The 20,318-nt window shown below is 45.7% G+C and overlaps 1 protein-coding gene across 1 annotated transcript in view; it reads left to right on the forward strand.

The window, feature by feature from the left end:
* The window catches only part of LOC126417095 (neural-cadherin-like), a 304,885-nt gene that overhangs the window by 29,878 nt on the left and 254,689 nt on the right, over positions 1-20,318 (forward strand). Inside the window, exon 3 of the mRNA XM_050084990.1 lies at positions 11,025-11,195. Within this exon, the coding sequence (XP_049940947.1) occupies positions 11,025-11,195 (171 nt within the window). The remainder of the gene's footprint in view (positions 1-11,024; positions 11,196-20,318) is intronic.

Raw genomic sequence — 20,318 nt, forward strand, 5'->3', positions numbered from 1 at the left:
GAATGAGATTTTCACTCTGCAGCGGAGTGTGCGCTGATATGAAACTTCCTGGCAGATTAAAACTGTGTGCCGCACTGAGACTCGAACTCGGGACCTTTGCCTTTCGCGGGCAAGTGCTCTACCAACTGAACTACCGAAGCACGACTCACGCCCCGTCCTCACAGCTTTACTTCTGCCAGTACCACGTCTCCAACCTTCCAAACTTTACAGAAGCTCTTCTGCGAAACTGCTGTGGCTTAGCCATGTCCCCGCAATATCCTTTCTTTCAGGAGTGTTAGTTCTGCAACGTCCCCCCATGAACCATGGACCTTGCCGTTGGTGGGGAGGCTTGCGTGCCTCAGCGATACAGATAGCCGTACCGTAGGTGCAACCACAACGTAGGGGTATCTGTTGAGAGGCCAGACAAACGTGTGGTTCCTGAAGAGGGGCAGCAGCCTTTTCAGTAGTTGCCAGGGCAACAGTCTGGATGATTGACTGATCTGGCCTTATAACAATAACCAAAACGGCCTTGCTGTGCTGGTACTGCGAACGGCTGAAAGCAAGGGGAAACTACGGCCGTAATTTTTCCCGAGGGCACGCAGCTTTACTTTATGATTAAATGATGATGGCGTCCTCTTGGGTAAAATATTCCGGAGGTAAAATAGTCCCCCATTCGGATCTCCGGGCGGGGACTACTCAAGAGGATGTCGTTATCAGGGAAGACCAAGAGATGAATACACTAAGCAGATTCAGAAGGATGTAGGTTGCAGTAGGTACTGGGAGATGAAGAAGCTTGCACAGGATAGAGTAGCATGGAGAGCTGCATCAAACCAGTCTCAGGACTGAAGACCACAACAACAACTACAGTTCTGCAAGTTTCGCAGGAGAGCTTCTGTAAAGTTTGGAAGGTTGGAGACGAGGTACTGGCAGAAGTAAAGCTGTGAGGACGGGGCATCAGTCGTGCTTGGGTAGCTCAGTTGGTAGAGCACTTGCCCGCGAAAGGCAAAGGTCCCGAGTTCGAGTCTCGGTCCGGCACACAGTTTTAATCTGCCATGAAGTTTCAACAAGGCTCAATGTCAGAGGGAGGGGAAGGAGACGGACAGGGAGGCCGGGAGTGAGAGGAAATGTACATAGAGAGCGGGAAGGAGGAGATGAAGAAAGTGGGGGCAGAGATGGTGGACGGAGAGAGGCGGAAGAAGGAGGACATGGACAGAGAGATGGTGAAGGAGGAAGAGATGGACATTGGGAGCAGGACGAGGAAATGGACGGCGACAGGGGTGAGAAAGGCATTAGAACATTATCCAATTCCCACACGTATGAGAAACGTGTCCTTTCTCTTTTCTTTCTTTCCCATTTAACCAAACTGAGCCACAACAAAATTCAACTGGCTCCAAGCATTATGGGACTTAACATCTGAGGTCATCAGTCCTCTAGAACTTAGAACTACTTAAACCTAACTAACTTAAGGACATCACACACATCCATACGCGAGGCAGGATTCGAACCTGCGACTGTAGCAGCAGTGCGGTTCCGGACTGAAGCGCCTAGAACCGTTCGGTCACAGCAGCCGGCTGAGCCACAACAACACGTGGCCGGGTACAGCTAGGAATATTAGAGTGACCAGAAGTCATGGGAAGGATTTCGCATTTGAAGATATGCCCTGTACGACGACCGAATAACTCGTCTAGATGCGGCGTATGGCACGATTCCAGACGCAATATCTGAACAGTCTCTTATAGACACATGTATACACATCAAAAAAAAATTTTGCATCACCCCGGTTCCCAGAATTCCTGACGACAGACGTTGACTGTGGATATTTTATCACAGACACAGTCACTTTGACTGTTCAGAGATATCATTAAACCCGCCCAAAGATGTAAACAACCATGCATGAGCAGCGCCTATTAGACGTAGGGAGTCCGACAGTCGATCGGTTCCAGTCGTTCCACCAGGAAGGAGGTACACGACTTGTGTTATCTCTAGTTCATCCATGCCTAGACGGTCAATACCGCGGTTCGGTTCGATCGCGTACACATTGTTACTTCGTGCCAGGAAGGGCTCTCAACAAGTGAAGTGTCCAGGCGTCTCGGAGAGAACCAAAGCGATGTTGTTCGGACATGGAGGAGATACAGAGAGACAGGAAATGTCGATGAAATGGATCTCTCAAGCCGTCCAAGGACTACTACTGCAGTGGATGACCGCTACCTATGGATTATGGCTCGGAGGAACCCTTACAGCAACGCCACCATGTTGAATAATGCTTTTCGTGCAGCCACAGGACGTCGTGTTAAGACTCAAAATGTGCGCAATAGGCTGTATGATGCACAACTTCACTCCCGACGGCCATGGCGAGGTCCATTTTTGCAACCACGACACCATACAGCGCGGTACCGATGGGTCCAACAAAGTGCCGAGAGCACGCTCAGGATTGGCATCACGTTCTCTTCACCGATGAGTGCCGCATATGCCTTCAACCAGACAATCGCCGGAGACGTGTCTGGAGGCAAGCCGGTCAGGTTGAACGAATTAGACACACTGTTCAGCGAGTGCAGCTAGGTGGAGGTTCCCTCCATTATGTGGGGCCGACGTACGCCGCTGGTAGTCACGGAAGGCGCCGTAACGGCTGTAGATACATGAATGCCATCCTCCGACCGATAGTGCAACCATATCGGCAATCGGCAGCAAATTGGCGAGGCATTCGTCTTCGTGGACAATTCGCGCCCCCATTGTGCACCTCTTGTGAATGACTTCCTTCAGGATAATGACATCGCTCGACTAGAGTGGCAAGCATGTTCTCCAGACATGAACCCTATCGAACATGCCTGGGATAGATTGAAAAGGGCTGTTTATGGACGATGTGACCCACGAACCACTCTGAGGGATCTACGCCGAATCGCCATCAAGGAGTGGAACAATCTGAACCTACAATGCCTTGATGAACTTGTGGGTAGTATGCTACGACGAATACAGGCACGCATCAATGCAAGAGGACGTCTACTGGGTATCAGAGGTACCGGTGTGTCCAGCAATCTGGGCCACCACCTCTGAAGTTCTTGCCGTGTGGTTGTACAACATGCAATGTGTGGTTTTCATGAGCAATAAAAAGGGCGGAAATGATGTTTATGTTGATCTCGATTCCAATTTTCGGAACTAAGGTAATGCAAAACTTTTTTTGATGTGTGTATATTGAATACGGCAGCACGTCACTGGTTAACATTGAACGTAGGATGATAATTGGCGAGATAGTCGGCCGTTGTGGCCGAGCAGTTCTAGGCGCTTCAGACCGGAACCGCGCGACTGCTACTGTCGCAGGTTCCAATCCTGCCTCGGGCATGGATGTGCGTGATGTCCTTAGGTTAGTTAGGTTTAAGTAGTTCTAAGTTCTAGGGGACTGATGACCTCAGGTGTTAAGTCCCATAGTGCTCAGAGCCATTTGAACCATTTGATAATTGGCGCCAGACTCATATGGGAGACTACACAAGAATTTTGGTTTCCGTGATCAACAGTGTCTATACCTCTTCCTGTTGTGGTTGTCGAACGCTGTATTCGAAGGAACCCAGTACTGGACACAATCGCCAACAGTAACACAAAAGCAGAAGGTGATATTTATAAACACACTCATCAATACAAGAAGCAGCAGAAGACGACGACAGATGGTTGGAGTAGTTCTAGTACTGACGATGAAACGAGTGACAGTGAAAACACTGACACAGCATAGACACACAAAACTTATACAAGATTGAGCCGTGTTGCGGCTCGCGTTGGTGATGTTTTTAGGTTTCCGTCCTCTGTTGGAGGCCAGACCGTATCGTTTAGTTCACATGGTTGCACTTGTTTGTCTTCTTCTCGTGTTGACTGGCGCCACTTGGTTTCGCAAGTGTTGCCTGTCCGCTAATGGCAGCAGCGACAGTTATCGATATGCAGTAATTGTGGCACTATCTTTGGGGAGACGTTGTTGTTTTTCCGGATCGTGTCAGGGGGCAGTTCGGATGGGAACTCAGGAGGAGTGAGGTCCGCGCAGTGTTGGGAACACACCAGGACCGCTGGTGACGCGCATGGACTGCCAGATCGAAGGCCTGTGGTCACAAGGGTGCACGACCTCGTCCTAAACCGGAGTCTGCAAGCTTTAAGTTGAGTGCTTTTGGATTCAAGTAGAGAAACCTCCACCACTGTGAGATCTTGCGATTCTCCAGTGACTTGAGCTCGTGTTGCTGCTCGCAGTATGGCCGAGACGAAGAGCAGCGAGTGGCGTGCTTGGGGAAGGCGGAGTGATCAGCTTTCCTCGACTTCTAATTACTAGTTATTGCGTACAACTTGTTACAATTTGTTAAGTTCAACCAGCGGTATTTCTCCAGCCTCATGTCCACTAACACCCCAGTTACCTGCCCTGGGGGTTAGTGTATGTAACGGCAGTGTACACTTCCTCTTATTGCCGCTACTGTCCGGTGAGTCTTGTAGTTTTGACAGCTTGCTTGATTGTAGGTTGATTGGCGATTCTTCTACCCAGGTGGTAGTGATTCCTTTCTCGTTCTGGGCGTTCTAAGCACAGTATTCTGCGAGCGGAGTCCAGACCGCCGGCTCCGGCTGTGGGGTATTTTTACATCTTTGCATTTGGTTTATTGGACGTCAGGTAGCCTCAGCAAGATTATCATTAGTCATTCGTTAGACTGCCACTAGTCTGAGTTACCATCTTGTGAAGTGAAAGCAACTATTGGTTGCCTATCTCATCGCTCCCGAAAGTGTTTTTTGCCGGACCTACTCAGAGGTCGATGCCTGGTGCACTGTCTGTGACTGGCCCTTGCGTTCTATTATTGTGTTTGCTGTTTTATTGTATATTCCTAACTTTTTTGTATTATTGCCATTCTTGGCGTTACAACATGCTTAAATGATTGTGCTACCAAGTTTACCATCATTTGTCTCACCTGTTTGGTGATCATATGCTTGTCCTTTTAAATTAACCTTTTCTGTTGTATTTGCTGTTTTACTATATGCTTTTTTAAAAAAAAATATATAATTGCCATTCTTGGCGTTACAGCAGGTTTAAATGGTTGTGCTACGAAGTTTACCATCATTTTGTCTCACCCGTTTGGTGATCAGTTGCCTGTCTTTATAAAATTAACCTTTGCTATTGCATTGCTGTTTTACAGTATGTTTGTTAATTTTTTTTATATTTTCCGTTCTTGGCGTTAAAGGCCTTCAGCCGTGACTGTGGTTACTTGCCTTAAAATTCTAATTGGAATCACATTGGCTTGTTTTTAAAATATCGTTTGCTGTTTCTGTATTTTATGCTCATTTGGTAAATTGTAACGCACTGAAAGTAGTATTAATTACACAGTTGTTTATTCCTTCATTAATAACGTGTGATATCTTTATTTGTTGCTGAGTCTGGAATTACCGCTTTAAAATACATGTGTGTAATTGCGAAAGGGAACCAATAGTAACTGATTACGGCCCCGTCCACAATCGTAACCGAATCCTGCCTTCCTTGACTAACAGGTTTCAAGATAAAAGACATTAAACATGCACAACAAGTAACATGAACAATAACCAAAGAGCGCAATTTGTATCTCAGTATATACAAATGTAATTAAAAGTAAAAGTAATTGGAATAGTCCATGGATAGATATTGTTCTAAAATCCACGTCAAACATGTACACGTTATGATAAAGCAATAATATAATGAACACATCACTGTAAATGTAATAATATGAATGTAATATAAAGTAACATATGTCCCAGAAGTCATAATAAAACTTGAAATAGAAAAACTGTATTTACTACTAGCATCTGAAATTCATTACACAACTCAGTCTTTCTTCTCTCTCATTCCTACTGCTGAGTCCATATCCTCTCGCAACTCTATCTTCTATTCCTTCCCGTAATAGCGCGTTCCAGTCACCAATGATTTAGATTTTCATCTCCTTTAACATAGTGAATCATACATTCAATACTGATATACACTTCTTTCAGCTCTTCATCTTTTGCTTGTGACTTCGGCATGTACACATTAACTATTGCTGTTGGCGCTTTTGAGAATAACTCTATACGTGAATTTTTCACGTAACCTCACTCTGTCTCTTACTTTCCTATTCATAAATAATCCTATTTCTGTTACACCATTTGCAGCTGCGGTTTTTATTACCATACACTCGACTGACCAGAAATCGTAACTTCTTTCCATTTCCCCTCGTTGCACCCCACTATATCCAGACTGAGCCAATGTATTTCTCTCTTCAGATTTTCTAACTTCCTTACAACATTCAGACAATTGACAATCCTCGCTCTTACTCGCAGAATGTTACCCTTCCATTGGTTATTCAATCTTTTTTCTCATGGTCACCTTCCCCTTAGAAGTCTCTTGCTGGAGATACCAAAGGGGGACTAACCCGGAATCTTTTGTCAAAGGAGAAATTTTTCAGTTACATGCCACATGTCCTTTGAACACACATGGTGTCTTTAATACTGTAATTTCCATTGCTTCTGCACACGCATGCCGTTGATCATTGCCGATAAATCTGTCTTTTAGGGGCAGTTTCCCATCCTATGAGCAAGAACCTCTACCTGCTGCTCCGTCCTCTGTGGCAGAACCAGAGTGACTCCCAATGCCGAAAGTCTTTAGCCGTCATTGCTGATGATTTTTATCGAATTCTGAGCGGTAGCGTGGTTCGGTCATGTAGCCTATGAAGTTTTCTTTACTAATCGAAGATACTCTTACAAGGAAACGTTACCAACTTTTCCTCATACTTTAAGGAGAGAAAAAGAAAAACACATTTGCAGGATATCAGCTCCGGCAAACAATTTCGTGCGAAAATTTGGGCCATAATTCTGAAAGTAGGCGCTTATGAGCTTCTGAAACAGAGGCTTTTAAGCTTTCGTGCGCACCAGTTGTTTGTCACTCGCTCCGCCCCACAGCAGCCACTTAACGTTCGAGCACGGAGTACTGTACAGTGGAGTGAATAAGAGGTTTAATAATTAACGTCGCTATTATGCGTCACTTTGTTTCGATTTTAAAGCTGGCACTGTTAAAGTGATGTACATTTGCAGGGGACGCTTCTCTCTTCATCGTGACTGACATGACGAAACTGTAAATAGATAATCATTAACTTCATTTCATAATAATTCTTCACTCGTTTGGATTTATTCATTTTGATTTGAGGTGTGTACACAGCTGCATAATATTAATACAAGACTATTGGTAAAATAATAATGAAAGTATATAAGATGCTTGAGGTACGTGATCATTCGAAGCAAAATAATCTAGTAAACCTGGGCTCCAAACTGCTACCTTAAGATCTGTGAGCACTTATTCAGTAGAAGACAGGTCCCATAGTAGCGAAGATGAACAAGTACTTACAACTCTTAAGGTATGTACTTCAGACCCATGTTTACTGGACATTTTTTGCATGTTTTGGTTGGTACTACCAACTCTCAAAGTAGGGAAAGCAAAGAGTTTTCAGTAAAAGAGGTTTCTTTTTACAGTACCAAAAATGAAGAAGTACTCACAGCTTTTAGGGTATGGAGCCCATGTTTACTAGACTTTTCTGCTTCGAATCATCATTTCTGTCAAATCCCTGAATACTGACGATCCCTCCTGAAGCGCCCTGTTTGTGAGTGAGGCTGACGTAGTGTATTACATGCTCATATTACTGTTATTAGTGTAGAACAGGATTTGAAAACCCTTGGGAGGACGTGTCCACCTTTCCCGTCCTCTTCCCTCATCTGTAACATCCCTCGAATAGGAGGGCTCCGGTTGTCACCCCTACTGTGCAGAACTTTGCGTTCGGGCATCATGCAGCTCTATTGGGCAAAGTGTCAGGCAACTGGTGCGCACGAAAGCTTAAAGCTGTGATTTCAGAAGGTCGCAACTGCGTAGTGTCAGAATCGTGGCGCAAAGTTTTCCATCGGTGTCAATTGCTGGGGATGAAATCTTACACTAATGGCCATTAAAATTGCTACACCAAGAAGCAGATGATAAATGGGTATTCATTGGTCAAATATATTTTACTAGAACTGACAAGTGATTACATTTTCACGCAATTTGAGTGCATAGATCCTGAGAAATCAGTACCCAGAACAACCACCTCTGGCCGTAATAACGGCCTTGATACGCCTGGGCATTGAGTCAAACAGAGCTTGGATAGCGTCTACTGGTACAGCTGCCCATGCAGCTTAAACACGATACCACAGTTCATCAAGACTAGTGGCTGGCGTATTGTGACGAGCCAGTTGCTCGGCCACCATTGACCAGACGTTTTCAATAAGTGATAGATCTGGAGAATGCGCTTGCCAGAGCAGCAGTCGAACATTTTCTGTATCCAGAAAGGCCCGTACAGGACCTGCAACATGCGGTCGTGCATTATCCTGCTGAAATGTAGAGTCTCTCAGGGACCGAATGAAGGGTAGAGCCACGGGTCGTAATACATCTGAAATGTAACGTCCACTGTTCAAAGTGCCGTCAATGCGAACAAGAGGTGACCGAGACGTGTAACCAATAGCACCCCACACCATCACGACGGGTGATACGCCAGTATGGCGATGACGAATACACGCTTCCAATGTGCGTTCACCGCGATGTCGCCAAACACGGATGCAACCATCATGATGCTGTAAACAGAACCTGGATTCATCCGAAAAAAATGACGTTTTGCCATTCGTTCACCCTGGTTCGTCGTTGAGTACACCATCCCAGGCGTCTTGTCTGTGATGCAGCGTCAAGGGTAACCGTAGCCATGGTCTCCGAGCTGATAGTCCACGCTGCTGCCAACGTCGTCGAACTGTTCGTGCAGATGGTTGTTGTCTTGCAAACATCCCCACCTGTTGACTCAGGGATCGAGACGTGGCTGCACGATCCGTTACAGCCATGCGGATATGATGCCTGTCATCTCGATTGCTAGTGATACGAGGCCGTTGGAATCCAGCACGGCGTTCCGTATTACCCTCCTGAACCTACCGATTCCATATTCTGCTAACAGTCATTGGATCTCGATCAACGCGAGCAGCAATGTCGCGATACGATAAACCGCAATCGCGATAGGCTACAATCCGACCTTTATCACAGACGGAAACGTGATGGTACGCATTTCTCCTCCTTACACGAGGCATCACAACAACGTTTCACCAGGCAACGCCGGTCAACTGCTGTTTGTGTATGAGAAATCGTTTGGAGACTTTCCTCATGTCAGCACGTTGTAGGTGTCGCCACCGGCGCCAACCTTGTGTGAATGCTCTGAAAAGCTAATCATTTGCATATCACAGCATCTTCTGCCTGTCGGTTAAATTTCGCGTCTGTAGCACGTCACCTTCGTGGTGTAGCAATTTTAAAGGCCAGTAGTGTACAAGTGTGTTTTTTTGTTCTTAACATACACCCTAGGACAAAGAAAAAACGACGCGCCACCAAGGAATTATCCGAATGGGTCGGAAATCGGTAGATGTGATTTACAGGTACAGAGAAACAAGTGATTATAGTTTCAGAAAAAATTGTTGATTTATTAGGAGAAAAAGCTTCACGTACTGAGCATTTTGTGAGAGATGCGGCGACCTTGCTGGTTAAAGCTGACTTTGGCAAGCACGAAGACAAACAGTCGAAACTCTTGCTGTGTGCAAGCGGACACCATCTTGCTTAAATGTAAGCCCACGATGGCTTGCCATGAAGGGCAACAAAACTGGGCGTAGAATATCGCCGACGTACTGCTGTCTGTAAGGGTGACGTAGATGACCAAAGGGGTGCTGCTATGAAATGAAATGGCGCCCCACACCATCAGTCTTGCTTATCGGGCCATATGGCCAACGACACTCAGGTTGGTATCCCACTGCTGTTCAGGGCATCTCCAGACACGTCTTCGCTGGGGGTCGGCCGCTGTGGCCGATCGGTTCCAGGTGCTTCAGTCCGGAACCGCGCGACTGGTACGGTCGCAGGTTCGAATCCTACCTCGGGCATGGATGTGTGTGATATCCTTAGACTAGTTAGGTTTAAGTAGTTCTAAGTTCTAGGGGACTGATGACCTCCGATGTTAAGTGTCATAGTGCTCAGAGCCATTTGAACCGTCTTCGGTGGTCACCGGGGATCAGTTCAAAGCAGGACTCATCACTAAAGACAATTCTACTCCATGCAATGAAATACCAGGCCGAAGATGTATATGGAGACGTCCGGACAGCGATGGGATACCAATCTGACTGTCGGCAACCAGGAGTTATTATCTAGGGTGCCATTTCATTTCATAGCAGCAAGCCGTTGGTTGTCATCCATGGCACCCTTACAGCACAGCAGTACGTCGACAATATTCCATGCTCCGTTTTTCTCACCTTCATGGCAAGCCATCCTAGGCCTACATTCCAGCAAGATACTGTCCACCACACACGGAGAGATTTTCTGGTGTTTGTCTTCGTGCTTTTCAAATCCTACCTTGGTCAGCGAAGTCCCCAACTGAGTACGTTTGAACCAGCCAGCTCAGTGATTTTGACGCTCTAACGCTCCAATTGGACAGAATTTGGCACGATATCCCTCAGGAGCACATCCAACATCTCTGTCAATCAATGCCAAGCAGAGTAACCGCTTGCACAAAGGCTAGAGGTAGACCATCGCGTTATTTGCTCAGTTTGTGAAGCCCTTTTCCTCGAATAAATCATCCAAATTTGTGATCATCTGTTTGTCTATACATGTACTCGTGAGTCACACCTACCGACCTACCGATCTCCGTCCGATCCGGTTAATTCCTTGATTGTGAATCTGTTTCCCTAGGATGTATGAGGTCGGGATGGTGATGTTTCCTTGTTAGACCTGGTGACAATGTTTGCACGAAACTGGTTCTACAGCAACTCAATTACTGGAAAACCTGGACAATCATAATTCTCTTTTTTGTGTGTATTTAACTGGTCATTTATAATTTCTTTGCTTATAATTGTACATGTAGAATTCACCGTCTAACAGTGCATAAATAAGTGCTTGAAGCAACGTACTCGGACGCCATGATCTCAAAATATACGTCCTCTGATTCACCTCTGGGTCAGAGTGTCTCTGAACACTGGCACACTGTGTGTTGCAGTACGAACTACTGTTGGTGGCGGTGTCTGAGGAAGGCCGCGCTGTGGGGCAGGCGACGCTGCTGGTGAGAGTCAAGGACGCCAACGACCTGCCCCCCGTGTTCGAGCAGCCCGTGTACCGCGCCACCGTCACTGAGGAGGACGACCACCACTTACCGAGGAGGATCCTCACCGTGAGTATGGCTAAGACCACCCACTGCCAGTAGATACATTCCCGCAAAATTGGGCAAGTACTACCACTCCAAGGACGAACGATGTACATACACACTGATGAGCCGAGACATTATGACCACTTGTTTAATTTGGTTTTGGTTCTGATTTGGAAGGAAATACACTAGCCACTGTATGTAGCATAGATGCGACAAAGTCCTTCGTAGGTTTCTGGATGTACATGGCATTAGATACCTACGCACAGGTCCCGCAGTTCCACGTCCTGATGGGTTGTGAACGCGGAGCTGGTGCCAGATAGAAACCCAGATGTGCTCCGTCGGGTACAGTTCAGGTGAAATTGGTGGCCAAGATACCAATGTGAAGTCACTATCATGCTGCAGAATTCTGGCCCAGTTACAGGGACATTTGTTGTGCTGGATAATGCTATAGCCGTCGGGGAAGACATTAGCATGAAGGGTTGCAAGTGATCTGCAATGACGTCCCCGTTGTCCACTGCTGTTTTGATGTCTTCGATTACTAACACAGGTCCCAAGGGTAGTCTGGACACCCAAGCGTTCATGGTGCGGTGCATGTTTCCAGGAGCTGTCCGCCTGGATGACGGTGTATCCGGAGCCAGCTGTCGAAATGGTGTAACAAGAAACGTGATTCCTCCTGCCAAACCACATGTCTCCGTTTGTCGACGGTCTAATCTCGATGATCTCATGCTTACTGCAGTCATAACTGGTGAAATTATTGGGTCAATACGGTGACATTGCGGACTGGAACACTTGCTCTGCACCAAAACTGTATACTGTCGTCAGACATGCAAGCTTCTAACCTCTACACTCCGTGATGAGGAGTGTACGTCCAACACCCTGCTACCTACTCGTGGTTTCACCATCCTATGACCGGTTTCCGTAGATGCTGACGACATTGTCACGTGAACGTCCTACTACCTTCCCCCATTTCCGAAATGCCCGTTCCAATGTGCCTGGCCGTAATAATCGGCCCTTTGTCAGAGTCGTTTATATCATTGAATTTCGCCATTTGCTATCCGTATAGTCGCTGGAATGATTCGCAATTCTTCTCTTCTCCACTTACATACTTTCCTTAGCGCGTCACGTAACGTAACGCCACCAGCATTTAGTCCCGCGGTGGGTTATGTTTGCGTTATCATCATCGTCATCACCATCATCTAAATTCACATATTAGGTTCGAGGAACCTGTTCCGGCTTGAGCTTTTCCTGCGCCACTCTACGTCTCTTACACATTTGGGTATAAACTGCCAATATTTTTTTTAGGATAGCCATCTTGTTATATTTTATTTATACAGGGTGAACCAGAAATCCACTGACATTCAGAGATTGTTCAAGGATAACGTCTGAGTAATTAGGTACAGGGTACCGACGGTCTCCGGCGGCTTGATATAGAGTAATAATGTAGCTACGATTTATTCGATTTGTTACCGCAGTCACACTTGCTTCCGTGAAAATACCTTCACAATAGTGAAGAAGCCTGTAATACGCACTAACCAAAACGTGCAGCGTACAACACATAACACAGAGTAATACAACAACCCTCAGATGTAACATTGTACTATGATGTGGTCGCCATCGGTGGGGGAACAATTCAGCGCAGCGTCTTTGTGCCGCTCTCCCATTGCATTCGGTGAACCCATATACGAGGTTAAAATCGGCCAACTCTTAAACAGTAGACCTGTGAGTAGTGCTGCTGTTTATCACTGTTAATGCACAACTAACACTCCTGGAAAACGAAACCCTAGACAGAATAGATCAGCACTGAGGGCAAGAGTTGAACAGGGCATTACTGTTGTCAGCAGAAAGTACCGTGAGCAAATGGAAACATGACTTAACAGCTCAAATCATCGATATTTGCACCATTGTGCACTATTTTCAGTGCAATACAGGTACAAAGCTGACAGGGGCAAGAAACCAAAACGAAATGCCATAACGCTAACGAGCCGCCGGAGACCGCTGGTCTCTTACACCAAAATACTCAGAAGCTATCCCTGAACAATATTTGAGAGTTCGTATGTTCATTCTATGTTTACGCTTACATCCCTTTCAGATCCCCAGATTACCATTGTGTACATTATTTTTTATTGTGTCTTAGGTCCAACATAAATATTTTTCATCAATAGAAGCCTTATTTACACGTTTATAAATGTTCAATCTTTTCATGTTAACAGAAACTTCCGTCGGGTCTTGGTAGAACAACATCATAATAAATTATAAGCGCCAGTTTGCTTTTGTTCCACAGTATTACTTTTATTGTGTTAACCGGTTTTCGTCTTACAAGGCCATCTTCAGATATTTATTGTCCACTCCATTTTTATTTATGTACTGTTCAATTTTTTTACTTTTCTTTGCATTACCACCACACTGTCAAAGATGTTACTTACTGTATGTTTCTGCTTCAGTCTGGACATGTTACTTCTCTTCCAATGTTGTTTGCAGGCATTGTAACTTCTTTGGTGACAATACTCAGTAAATGTCTGAAGATGGCCTTGTAAGCCGAAAACCGGTTAACACAATAAAAGTAATACTGTGGAACAAAAACCAACTGGTGCTTTTCATTTATTTCATTCTTTTCATCAAGCGTAAGTTCTTCAACCTGTTGTGCATCACTCTAAAAATATCAACAAGTGAGTGTAGCAGTGTGCAGCAGTTTGTGATCGTCACAGTGCTCGGAAATGGTTGGTTGCTATAGGCCAAAGTATAACTGAATGCTATTATTGTTGTTTTGCGTGGTAATCATTGAATATTAGGTTTATTACAGCAGTGAATATTTCGAAATTAATTACAAAAATTGTCATGTGTACAAAGCATGTTTCGAAAACAGGTACATATATTTGTATAAAACTTGCTTTTAAAAACATTAAACAATTGTGTAAGAGCATTAGACCGTTAAAAATATGTCATCCTCCAGAAAAAAAACGTGTCTGAAAGCGATACATGTCGATATGTTATTGCAAATATTTTAAGCTTCACTTCTAATAACTTCGCTTATTAATGTCTCTGCTAGGCTACAGCCTTCAACAGATTTGAGGAATTTCATTTCTGATGTCATTAGTCAATTTATGTTTTCCTTGTTCGCTATCCAAGCCCCATATCCATAAAATAGCAATGGAACAAGTAGTGTTTTATAGAATTTAGGTTGCGTTTCTTTTGTTGTCTTTTCTTTAGTTTTCGTTTTATTGATCCACTGCCACCCTGAAATTTTCTTTCTTATTCTTTATATCTTTATTGTAATCAACAGAAATGTTGAAGCCCAGATAGTTAGAATGACTTACTTGCTCGATTACTTTCTGCATGCACTGGGGAGGAAAAAAACAGTATGTTACCCGCCAAACCTAATCCATTACAATTCGAGCGAGCAGCTGCTGAAACTCCATTTCGTCAACTGATTTTTCGGCCGTATACCTTTCGGCCATCTTCCGAGTGAGTAGGCGGAATGAACCTTCAGCACTCGCGTCCGATCCTTTAAATCCGAGTCCCGTGCCACTGCGAGTACCGTAGAAACACAATGGCCAGAGTTCACTTTGTGGATAGACGCTCTATTCATGCAGTGTTAGCGTTACATCAATAGAAACTGCTCTGTGGCGATGTCTTTGAGAGTGGATCAAAGAAATCGCAGGATTCCAAGCTTTGCTCGATGTAGGATGTGTACAGTCCACGAGAGATGTATGCGACATCGAAGGTCTAGCTTGCGCGACGGGGTGGGGAATCATTGACATTTACAGTGTGTTTGCTTTAACTTGAGACAACTAAATACCTCGCAAACGACGCATCGTATGATAAAAATGTTTTAGGTGAAAAGTTAATATTAATTAATATTAGTAGGGACATCTGTCTGCTACAACTGGCCGCCTCCTAAACATCCGTCCTGCACGGTGGGGGGAGGAGGGGGGGGGGGTTCAACTTCGTGTTTTCAAATGGGAACTGTCATTTTATTGCAAGATATATGTACGGTTTACTCAAATCATTGTTTCCCGTCGTGGTAGATGGCGCTCTAATCGACAAATATCAAGTTTGCCCGTTTCTGCAATTAAGAACCGACGCATCTGCTTCTACGTTTCATTTACGATGTAAATGTAAACCTTTGTATTCTAAAGGTCAATAGTGACATTCAGATGTTACTTGAGTGTTGCAAATGTGATTGTCAGTACCAATATCGTGGCTAAACATTGACATTTCTGGCAAATAAGCTATTTGTATGGTAATGTAGTTTTCTGTTTCCTGGGGGCTTGATTGTGGTCAGTTCGCGAGCTATCGGAATGCTTGATTTCGGAGGCCGCCGTCGAACCTCGACATCAGGCTGATTGGTTTCGCTGTGTGCTCCCATCCAACCGTCGTACCTCCCGCGCTAATCGTTATGCAACCACAGGCGGAATGCAAACCACAACCGTTGTAATGTCCATGAGGTGATAGTGACAGGCCCACCTACCATGGATACTCACCGAAATCAAGCACCCCAGTGGTGAGAGGCAAAGGGACTCACCGTAATCAAACATCCTGATTGGATTAGAAAACTACTACACTCCTGGAAATGGAAAAAAGAACACATTGACACCGGTGTGTCAGACCCACCATACTTGCTCCGGACACTGCGAGAGGGCTGTACAAGCAATGATCACACGCACGGCACAGCGGACACACCAGGAACCGCGGTGTTGGCCGTCGAATGGCGCTAGCCGCGCAGCATTTGTGCACCGCCGCCGTCAGTGTCAGCCAGTTTGCCGTGGCATACGGAGCTCCATCGCAGTCTTTAACACTGGTAGCATGCCGCGACAGCGTGGACGTGAACCGTATGTGCAGTTGACGGACTTTGAGCGAGGGCGTATAGTGGGCATGCGGGAGGCCGGGTGGACGTACCGCCGAATTGCTCAACACGTGGGGCGTGAGGTCTCCACAGTACATCGATGTTGTCGCCAGTGGTCGGCGGAAGGTGCACGTGCCCGTCGACCTGGGACCGGACCGCAGCGACGCACGGATGCACGCCAAGACCGTAGGATCCTACGCAGTGCCGTAGGGGACCGCACCGCCACTTCCCAGCAAATTAGGGACACTGTTGCTCCTGGGGTATCGGCGAGGGCCATTCGCAACCGTCTCCATGAAGCTGGGCTACGGTCCCGCACACCGTTAGGCCGTCTTCCGCTCACGCCCCAACATCGTGCAGCCCGCCTCCAGTGGTGTCGCGACAGGCGTTAATGGAGGGACGAATGGAGACGTGTCGTCTTCAGCGATGAGAGTCGCTTCTGCCTTGGTGCCAATGATGGTCGTATGCGTGTTTGGCGCCGTGCAGTTGAGCGCCACAATCAGGACTGTTTACGACCGAGGCACACAGGGCCAACACCCGGCATCATGGTGTGGGGAGCGATCTCCTACACTGGCCGTACACCACTGGTGATCGTCGAGGGGACACTGAATAGTGCACGGTACATCCAAACCGTCATCGAACCCATCGTTCTACCATTCCTAGACCCGCAAGGGAACTTGCTGTTCCAACAGGACAATGCACGCCCGCATGTATCCCGTGCCACCCAACGTGCTCTAGAAGGTGTAAGTCAACTACCCTGGCCATCAAGATCTCCGGATCTGTCCCCCATTGAGCATGTTTGGGACTGGATGAAGCGTCGTCTCACGCGGTCTGCACGTCCAACACGAACGCTGGTCCAACTGAGGCGCCAGGTGGAAATGGCATGGCAAGCCGTTCCACAGGACTACATCCAGCATCTCTACGATCGTCTCCATGGGAGAATAGCAGCCGGCATTGCTGCGAAAGGTGGATATACACTGTACTAGTGCCGACATTGTGCATGCTCTGTTGCCTGTGTCTATGTGCCTGTGGTTCTGTCAGTGTGATCATGTGATGTATCTGACCCCAGGAATGTGTCAATAAAGTTTCCCCTTCCTGGGACAATGAATTCACGGTGTTCTTATTTCAATTTCCAGGAGTGTATATCCTCGATGTTGTTCCTGGATCACACTAAGCGTAGCTCCTAACCAGACGTTGAAACGGTTAACCATACTATATTGTGCAGTCAAATTAACAACACTAAAATAAATTTCAACCGTTAGAACAAAAATATTTACATTTACACCGTCAACGAAATTATATTCAAATGAATCGGTTCTTAACTGGAGCCGGCCGGAGTGACCAAGCGGTTCTAGGGCGTTACAGTGTGGAACCGCGCGACCGCTACGGTCGCAGGTTCGAATCCTGCCTGGGGCATGGATGTGTGTGATGTCCTTAGGTTAGTTAGATTTAAGTAGTTCTAAGTTCTAGAGGACTGATGACCACAGAAGTTAAGTCCCATAGTGCTCAGAGCCATTTTTTTAAATATGCAATAAAAATGGGATTCCCATTTGAAAAATAAAAGTTGACTCCTCCCACGCAGGAGGTGCCCAGCTGTAGTAGAAAATATTAACTTTTCACCTAGAACACTTTTTTTTTTGTACGATGCATCGCTTTCGAGATATTTAGTAGTGTCAGGTTAAAAAAGGTCACCCTCTATACTTCGTAAGCTATACACTTCCGGTACCATCAATGTTTCCCGCCCATTAGCTGCTCCGTTCACGAATCACGGACAGGAAGAACGGCAGTCGGTAAGCTCCGTCAGATCCGGATCGAATTCGTGCTGTGAATTAGTGACTGTTCGTCTGCTAAGCAACGTGGTCTCAGTGTGGTTTGGGCAGTCTTCCAGGACTGTTTAGGCAAATTCTGGGTTGGTCCGCAATCTCCACTTTAGAAAGAACAAAAACAGCTAAAATACGATCACATAACAAGATTTAACGGGATTCCCTGGCAGACGGTGCACATTACTTGCCTTCCACGACTGTGATGACTGGAAGCGCATTCGGCCACAATGTTAAAATAAATAAATTTGCAATATGATGTAAATAGAGGACACCATACTAAGAAAGAAAGATACTCTAGGTATAGCAGGTGTGTGCCATTCTACAGCCAAGGGCTTATCAGCAAGGACCAAGCAGGCTAGTAGCCCGGTACTAAGGTATCCAATTGGAAATACAGGGAATGGCCAAAAATATGTAAACGGTAAAAACACTTTACCATGCTAATATGGCATAGGAAACCCGTCGGCATTCAAGGCAGCTTCCATTCGTCTCAGAATGGATAAATACAGGTCCTGTATTACGGTATATTGATAATTTTTGCTTTATGGACCGTCTGACTACAAATGAATGAAACACAATTTTTGTACGACACGCGTTTATTAATAAAGGCGAAACGCGTATGGCACGAAAATTGTGTTTCATTCAGTTGTAGTTACAAGGTCCATAAAGTGAAAATTATCAATATACCGTAATATTACATGAAACTGAGGAAGACAGGACTACAAAAGTTGAAGATGTTAATATAGACAGGTCCTGTATGGTCTTCGTACATCCATAGTTGAAATAGAGGACAGTGGAACGTCAGCTGGTATAAATTTATATTAAAAAATGTAGAAATTCCTCCAGCTGTGTTTAAGGTGTCGATTTTATTTTGGCAACTAGTTTCAATGTTGTAACAATGTCATCTTCAAGCCCATACACTTGTTGACGACAACTTCGTGCGACTGATACTAGAAGTCAGTGGTGAGATACGGACGTGCTCCGTGTGGAAGGTGGTTAGTGAGTTACTTAACCACCTCCCACACGGAGAACGTCCGTATCTCACCACTGACTTCTAGTATCAGCCGCACGCAGTTGATGTCAACAAGTGTATGGGCCTGAAGATGACGTTGTTACAACGTTGAAACTAGTTGCCAAAATAAAATCGACACCTTAAATACAGCTGGAGGAATTTCTTCATTTTTAATATAAAGGTCCTGTATGGAAACTTATGTCATTCTTCCTGGAAAATAGTGCCAAGTTCTGGTAGCAAATATGGAGGAGGATAGTTACCTGCAACCTTCTCTCCAAAGCAGACCACAAAGGCTCAATAATACTCAGATCTGATGACTGTGTTGGCCAGTGGAGATAATACACTCCATCCTCGTACTCGTAAAAACACCCCTGGACAATACGTGCTTTATGAACAGAGTCCCTGTCCTCTTGGAACATAGTATCACCATTGTCCTTTGTGATGGACCTGTTCAGCCAAAATGGTCCAGCACAAATTTTCATTGCCGTCATTCCATTCTACAGCTGATAGTTGTCCATATCCGCAACTGCGATTATACTTAAGTTATTGCATAACGACTATAGTCGCCGTGGACATGCGTGCATGTCCAAAGGAACTTTGCGTTGTAATTCAGAATAACACAGGCACTGCAATATTGTATTATATCCTTCCATTTTCTCATTGTGGAGAATATTTTTGTGGAAACTATATACGATAAACTTTGGTTTGTTCCTACACCGGAGCTGCTTATTTGTGTCCGCCAGTGGTTGACATATCACAGCCTTTGGATTTCCCTCTGCATCATTTATTAAACATGCTTGGATGTCAATGTAATTTCATAAACGTACAGCCGCGCGGGGAAGTTGCGAGATCTAGGGCGTCTTGTACCGGTCGCGCGGATTCCCCCCCCCCCCCCCCAACCGCCACTCGTTTCTGTATAACCACTCTCTAAAGATCGGTTACATGGGCCATCTTGCTCAGGAGAGACTACAGCGTTTTTATGACACCCTTCCAAACCGACTCAGTGCAAGTATCCAGGACATAGGGCGTACAGCGTCATGCAACTATTTGGACATAATACTGCTAACCCGTGAAGTTTTGTTTCGTACCGTCCCCCTCTTCTGGGTGCTTCACCATTTCTGTCAGGCTGTGTACAATGTAAACAGTGTCGGTCCTATAACACTTCCTTGGATTCCCCGCCTGCTTAGCTGCCGGTGTGGTAGCTCAGCGTGTTTGGTCAGAGGATTAGCCACCCTCTGTGATAAAAAAAGCTGAGAGGACGGGTCAACAGTGAATTTGAATAGGTGTCACGGGACGTCTGCCGCGAACGAACGCAACGAACAATAACGAACGATGAGATAATAAAAGAGCTGAGTGGTAACGTGTTTGCCTACTATGTAGCGGGCCCGCGTTCGATTCCCGGCCGGGTTGGAGATTTCCTCCGCTCGTGGATTGGGTTTTGTGTTGTCATCATCAGCGACGCGCAAGTCGCCCAG

This window comes from Schistocerca serialis, chromosome 8 (genome assembly GCF_023864345.2).
Source record: "Schistocerca serialis cubense isolate TAMUIC-IGC-003099 chromosome 8, iqSchSeri2.2, whole genome shotgun sequence".
Taxonomy (NCBI): domain Eukaryota; kingdom Metazoa; phylum Arthropoda; class Insecta; order Orthoptera; family Acrididae; genus Schistocerca; species Schistocerca serialis.